The following is a 7,568-nucleotide window of genomic DNA, read 5'->3' as shown; positions in this document are numbered from 1 at the left end:
GGTCGCTCGTACAGGCTACACCTGTGGAACAGAGACCAACGTGCTGCACACAGAAGTGTGGCGCAGCAGCTGCACTGAGCACGCTGCACTCGCGTGCACAGCTGATGTGGAGCGACAGCGCGCCCACCACACCAGAAGTCATGACGGAACCTCAACCCTGCACACCTACTGCCAGATGCCGAATGCTGCGACCGTTCCCGCAAAAATATGCAGGAATGGGAAGGTAACTTCACATCCTATATTTCTTTCCTCAGTTTGTGGACAATATGCACGAAAGTAAACTGTCTCCAGAAGGTGTGCTGCCTTTGGGATATGTGCTGTCCTTTGGAGGAGGGCTGTATTTAGGAAATGTGCTGTCTTTGCAAGGTGTCCTGCATTCGCAATGTGTGCAGCCTCCACAAGGTGTGCTGCCTTTGCAAGGCAGTTGTTCTTTGCAAGGTGTTCTCCTTTGCAAGATTTTGTGCCATTGCATTCTGTCCTGTCTTCGCAAGGTGTGCTACTTTCGTGAGGTGTGCTGCCTTTGCAAGCTGTTCTGCCTTGACACAGTGTGTAACCTTCGCAAGGTTTTCTGCCTCTACTATCAGAAGTTGTGCTACCTTCACAAAATGTGCTGGCTTCTCAAGGAGTGCTGCTTCACAAGAAATGCTGCATTAGCTAGGTGTGTTGCCTTCACAATATGTGCTGCCTTTGCAAGGTTACCTTGCGGAAGCTGCATATCTGGTGAAGGCAGTCAACCTCTCGAAAGTAGCAAACCTTGCGAAGGTAGCACAGCATGCAAAGGAAGAAGACCATGTGAAGAAATAAGACACTGCAAAGGCAGTACATATTGTGAAGGAGGGCCAACTTGTGAAGGCAGCACACCTTGTGAAGCCAGTACACTGTATAAATGCAGCATACCGTATGAAGGCAGCACACATTGTGAATAAGCCGGCCGCGGTGGCCGACAGGTTCTAGGCGCTTCAGTCAGGACCTGCGCAACTGCTATGGTCGCTGGTTCGAATCCTGCCTCGGGCATGGATGTGTGTGATGTCCTTAGGTTGGTTAGGTTTCAGTAGTTCGAAGTTCTAGGTGACTGATGACCTCAGATGTTAAGTCCCATAGTGCTCAGAGCCATTTGAACCACATTGCGAAGACAGAATCACTTGTGAAGGCTGCAAACATTGCAAAGGCAGCACACATTGTGAACATAGCACACTTTGCTAAGGCAGCATACCTTGTGAAAGCTGCACAGATTGCGAATGCTGCACACCTTGAAATCACTGCAAGCATTGCAAATACTACAAATTTTATGAAGGATGCACACCTTGTAAAGGCTGCATACCCTGCAAAAGCAGCACATGCTGCAAAGGCGGCACACAATGAAAATGCAACACATGTTCAAATGCAGCACAGACTGCAAAGAGGCACATGCAGCAAAGGAAGCACATGCTGCAAAGGCAGCACATGCTGCAAAGGCAGCACACATTGAGAAGCCTGAAACACACTGGAAAGGCAGCACAAACTGGAAAAGCAGCATATACTGGAAAGGAAGAACACAGTGGAAAGGCGCAGACATTGGTAAGGCATCACAAACTGGATAGGCAACACTCACTGGAAACACAGAACACACTGCGGAGCCACATCACTTGAAAACCACACACAATGTGAGGCAGCACACGCTGCGACTGCAGCCTTACCAGTGTGTGATGCCTTTTCAGTACGTGGTGCCTTTCCAATGTGGTTCAAAATGGCTCTGAGCACTATGGGACTTAACATCTATGGTCATCAGTCCCCTAGAACTTAGAACTACTTAAACCTAACTAACCTAAGGACAGCACACAACACCCAGTCATCACGAGGCAGAGAAAATCCCTGACCCCGCCAGGAATCGAACCCGAGCGTGGGAAATGAGAACGCTACCGCACGACCACGAGCTGCGGACTCCAGCGTGGTGCTTTCCACTATGTGTGCTTCTCCAGTGTTGCTGCATATTAAATGTGTGCTTCCTTTCCGATGTGTGCTGCCTTCCCAATATGTGCTGCCTTCCCAATGTGTGCTGTCTTTAAAATATGAGGTGACTTTCCAATGTGTGTTGCCTTTCTAATATGTGCTTCCTTTGCAACATGTGCTGTCATGGCAGTATGTTCTGCCATTGCAGCGTGCTGCTGCCACAGCAGTGTGTGCTGCTATTGCAGCGTGTTCTGCCGTTGCAGCATGTGCTCCTTTCCAATTTGTGCTGCCTACCATTGTGTGTGGATTTCTAGTGTGCACCGCTTTTCTAGTGACTGCTGCCTATCCAGTTTGTGATGCATTTCCATTGAGTGCTGCCTTTCCAGTGTGTGCTGCATCTCCAGTGAGTGCTGCCTGTCCAGTTTGTGATGCATTCCAGTGTCTGCTGCCTTTATAGTGTGTGTTGCATATCCAAAGTGTGCTGCCTTTATAGTGTGTGTTGCATATCCAGGTTGTGATGCATATCCAGGGTGTGCTGCCTTTCTAGGGTGTGTTGCCCTTCCAGGGTGTGCTGCCTTTCCAGGTTGTGCTGCCTTTCCAGGGTGTGCTGCCTTTCTGGGGTATGCTGGCTTTCCAGAGTATGCTGCCTTTCCATGGTGAGCTGCCTTCCCAGTGTGTGTGATTTGCTGTGTGTGCGGCCTTTCAAGTGTGTATTGCTTTCCGATGTATGTGCAAGCATGTGCTGCCTTTGCAGTGTGTATTACCTTTCCAGCATGTGCTACCTTTCCTGCATATCCTGCCAATGTAGCGCATGCTGACATTACCACATGTGCTGCCATAGGACCACATGCTGCCATAGCAGCGAGTGTGGCTATAGAGGCATGTGCTGTTATAGAGGGAGGTGCATGCTGCCTTTGCAGCATTTGCTGAATTCCCAATGTATGCTGCCTTTTCAGCGAGTGCTGGCTATGCAGTGTGTACTGCCATTGCACCAGGTGCTGCCTTATCATCATGTGCTTCACAGCATGTGCAGTGTTTGCAGGGCCTGCTGCCTTTGCAGTGTGTCCTGCCTTTGCAGTGCATGTTTTCTTTGCAGTGCCTACTACCTTTGCAGCGTGTGCTGCATTTAAAGTGCAGGCTGCCTTTGACATGCATGGTGCCTTTCCTTTGTCTTCTGCTTTTCTAGTGTTTCCGGCCTTTCAGTGTGTGCTGCCTATCCACATTGTGACACTTTACAGTGTGTTGTTATTTCATTGTATGCTTGCTTCCCAGTGCATGCTGGGTTTCAGTGTGCAGTACCTTGCCATTGTGTGACGCCTTTCCGATATGTGCTGAATTTTCAGTTTGTGCTGCCTTTTTCAGCATGGGCTGCCTTTGCAGTGTGCACTGCCAAGTATTGTGTGCCGCCTTTGTAGCATGTGCTGCCTTTGTAGTGTGTGCTGCCATTGCAGCATGTGCTGCTGTTACAGCGTTTGCACACTTTACATGGTGTGCAGTCTTTGTAGCATATGCAGCCTTTGTAGCATATGCAGCCATTGCAGCATGTGCTGCCTTTGCAGCTTGTGCTGCCATTCCATTGTGTACTTGTTTTATAGTGCATATTGCCTTTACAGTGTGTGCTGCCTGCCGCCTTTCCAAGACAGCAAAGACAGTACGATTTCCAAAGGCAGTACACTGTGTGAAGATAGCACACCTTGTGTAGACAGCACGACTTGCAAAGATGGCACACCTTGCGAAGACAGCATGTCTTGCCAAGACAGCATGTCATGGCAACACAGCACGACTTGCATACGCAGCACACCTTGTAAAAGCAGTATGACTTACAAAATCAGCTGACCTTGAGGTGACAGCTCAACTTGAGGGGACAGCTCAACTTGAGAGGACAGCTCAACTTGGGAGGACAGCACAACTTGTGAGGACAGCACGGCTTGCAAGGACAGCACGGCTTCTGAGGACAGAACGGCTACCGAGGTAAGCACGGCTTGCGAGGACAGCACGGCTTGCGAGGACAGCACGGCTTGCGAGGACAGCTCAACTTGAGAGGACAGCTCAACTTGAGAGGACAGCTCAACTTGCGAGGACAGCTCAACTTGAGAGGACAGCTCAACTTGACAGCTCAACTTGAGAGGACAGCTCAACTTAAGAGGGCAGCTCAACTTGAGAGGGCAGCTCAACTTGAGACGACAGCACAGCTTGCGAGGACAGCACAGCTTGCGCGGACAGCACAGCTTGCGAGGACAGCACAGCTTGCGAGGACAGCAAAGCTTGCGAGGACAGCACGGCTTGCGAGGACAGCACGGCTTGCGAGGACAGCACGGCTTGCGAGGACAGCACAGCTTGCGAGGACAGCACAGCTTGCAAGGACAGCACAGCTTGCGAGGCCAGCAAGGCTTGCGAGGACAGCACAGCTTACGAGGACAGCTCTACTTGAAAGGACAGCTCAACTTGAGAGGACAGCTCAACTTGAGAGGACAGCTCAACTTTAGAGGACAGCTCAACTTGAGAGGACAGCTCAACTTGAGAGGACAGCTCAACTTGAAAGGACAGCTCAACTTGAGTGGACAGCTCAACTTGAGAGGACAGCTCAACTTGAGAGGACAGCTACACTTGAGAGGACAGCTCAACTTGAGGGGACAGCACAACTTGAGAGGACAGCACAACTTGTGAGGACAGCTCAACTTGAGAGGACAGCTCAACTTGAGAGGACAGCTCAACTTGAGAGGGCAATTCAACTTGAGAGGGCAGCTTAGCTTAACAGCACTGCTCAACTTGCGAGGACACCACTACTTGAGAGGAAAGCACAACTTTCGAGGACAGCAAAGCTCGCAAGGACAGCACAGCTTGCGAGGACAGCACGGCTTGCGAGGACAGCTCAATATGAGAGAACAACTCAACTTGAGAGGACAGCTCAACTTGAGAGGACAGCTCAACTTGAGAGGACAGACCAACTGAAGAGGACAGCTCAACTTTAAAGGACAGCACAACTTCCGAGGACAGCACAACTTGCGAGGACAGCAAAGCTAGCGATGACAGCACGGCTTGCGAGGACAGCACGGCTTCCGACGACAGCACGGCTTGCGAGGACAGCACGGCTTGCGAGGACAGCATGTCTTGCGAGGACAGCACGGCTTGCGAGGACAGCACGGCTTGCGAGGACAGCACAGGTTGCGAGGAAAGCACAGCTTGCGAGGAGAGCACAGCTTGCGATGACAGCACGGCTTGCGAGGACAGCTCAACTTGAGAGGACAGCTCAACTTGAGAGGACAGCTCAACTTGAGAGGACAGCTCAACTTGAGAGGACAGCTCAACTTGAGAGGACAGCTCAACTTGAGAGGACAGCTCAACTTGAGAGGACAGCTCAACTTGAGAGGACAGCTCAACTTGAGAGGACAGCTCAACTTGAGAGGACAGCTCAACTTGAGAGGACAGCTCATCTAGAGAGGACAGCTCATCTAGAGAGGACAGCTCAACTTCAGAGGACAGCTCAACTTGAAGGAGAGCTCAACTTGAGAGGACATCTCAATTTGAGAGGTCAGCTCAACTTGAGAGGACAGCTCAACTTTAGAGGACAGCTCAACTTCAAAGGACAGCTAAAGTTGAGAGGACAGCTCTACTAGAGAGGGCAGCTCAACTTGAGAGGACAGCACGGCTTGCGAGAACAGCACAGCTTGCGAGGACAGCACAGCTTGCGAGGACAGCATTACTGGAGAGGACAGCTCAACTTGAGAGGACAGCTCAACTTTGGAGGACAGCTCAACATAAGAGGGCAGCTCAACTTGAGAGGGCAGCTCAACTTGAGAGGGCAGCTCAACTTGAGAGGGCAGCTCAACTTGAGAGGGCAGCTCAACTTGTGAGGACAGCTGAACTTGAGAGGGCAGCACAACTTGCGAGGACTGCACAACTTGCGAGAACAGCAAAGGTCGCGAGGACAGCAAAGCTCGCGAGGACAGCAAAGCCTGCGAGGACAGCAAAGCTCGCAAGGACAGCACGGCTCGCGAGGACAGCATGGCTTGCGAGGACAGCACGGCTTGCGAGGACAGCACGGCTTGCGAGGACAGCACGGCTTGCGAGGACAGCACGGCTCGCGAGGACAGCACGGTATGCGAGGACAGCACGGCTTGCGATGACAGCACAGCTTGCGAGGACAGTACAGCTTGCGAGGACAGCGCAGCTTGCGAGGACAGCACAGCTTGCGAGGACAGCACAGCTTGCGAGGACAGCACAGCTTGCGAGGACGGCACAGCTTGCGAGGACGGCACAGCTTACAAAGACGGCACAGCTTGCAAGGACAGCACAGCTTGCGAGGACAGCACAGCTTGCGAGGACAACACAGGTTGCGGGGACAGCACAGCTTGCGTGGACAGCACAGGTTGCAAGGACAGCACAGGTTGCGAGGACAGCATGGCTTGCGAGAACAGCACAGCTTGCGAAGACAGCACAGCTTGCGAGGACAGCATAGCTTGCGAGGACAGGACAGCTTGCGAGGACAGCACAGCTTGTGAGGATGGCTCAGCTTGCGAGGACGGCACAGCTTGCGAGGACGGCACAGCTTGCAAGGACATCACAGCTTGCGAGGACAGCTCAACTTGAGAGGACAGCTCAACTTGACAGGACAGCTCAACTTGAGAGGACAGCTCAACTTCAGAGGACAGCAAAACTTGAGAGGACTGCTCAACTTGAGAGGGCTGCTCAGCTTCAGAGGGCAGCTCAACTTGAGAGGGCAGCTCATCTTGAGAGGGCAGCTCAACTTGAGAGGGCAGCTCAAATTGAGTGTACAGCTCAACTTGAGAGGAAATCTCAACCTGAGAGGACACCTCAACCTGAGAGGACAGCTGAACTTGAGAGGACAGCACAACTTACGAGGACAGGAAAGCTTGCGAGGACAGCAAAGCTTGTGAGGACAGCAAAGCTTGAGAGGACAGCACGGCTTGCGAGGACAGCAAGGCTTGCGTGGACAGCACGGCTTCCGAGGACAGCACGGCTTGCAAGGACAGCACGGCTTGCGAGGACAGCACAGCTTGCGAGGACAGCACAGCTTGCGAGGACAGCACAGCTTGCGAGGACAGCACAGCTTGCGAGGACAGCATTACTTGAGAGGACAGCTCAACTTGAGAGGACAGCTCAACTTTGGAGGACAGCTCAACATAAGAGGGCAGCTCAACTTGAGAGGGCAGCTCAACTTGAGAGGGCAGCTCAACTTGAGAGGGCAGCTCAACTTGTGAGGACAGCTGAACTTGAGAGGGCAGCACAACTGGCGAGGACTGCACAACTTGCGAGAACAGCAAAGGTCGCGAGGACAGCAAAGCTCATGAGGACAGCAAAGCTTGTGAGGACAGCAAAAGTCGCAAGGACAGCACGGCTCGCGAGGACAGCACAGCTTGCGAGGAGAGCACAGCTTGCGAGGACAGCACAAATTGGGAGGACAGCACAGCTTTCGAGGACAGCACAGCTTGCGATGACAGCACAACTTGCGAGGACAGCACGGCTTGCGAGGACAGCTCAACTTGAGAGGACAGCTCAACTTGAGAGGACAGCTCAACTTTGGAGGACAGCTCAACATAAGAGGGCAGCTCAACTTGAGAGGACAGCTCAACTTGAGAGGACAGCTCAACTTGAGAGGACAGCTCAACTTGAGAGGA

General features: G+C 52.3%; 1 protein-coding gene across 1 annotated transcript; it reads left to right on the top strand.

The window, feature by feature from the left end:
• Window positions 1–1,407: 1,407 nt before the first annotated feature.
• Window positions 1,408–4,596, top strand: LOC124571342 (seminal vesicle major clotting proteins-like). The gene is made up of 2 exons (XM_047131110.1): window positions 1,408–1,557; window positions 4,045–4,596. The coding sequence occupies exons 1-2, from the start codon at window positions 1,408–1,410 to the stop codon at window positions 4,594–4,596; spliced, it is 702 nt and encodes a 233-aa protein (XP_046987066.1).
• Window positions 4,597–7,568: the final 2,972 nt, after the last annotated feature.

Source organism: Schistocerca americana, unplaced genomic scaffold (genome assembly GCF_021461395.2).
Source record: "Schistocerca americana isolate TAMUIC-IGC-003095 unplaced genomic scaffold, iqSchAmer2.1 HiC_scaffold_1682, whole genome shotgun sequence".
Lineage (NCBI taxonomy): Eukaryota > Metazoa > Arthropoda > Insecta > Orthoptera > Acrididae > Schistocerca > Schistocerca americana.
Note: the sequence above shows the minus strand (reverse complement) of the source record. Positions and strands in the feature narration are given on the sequence as shown.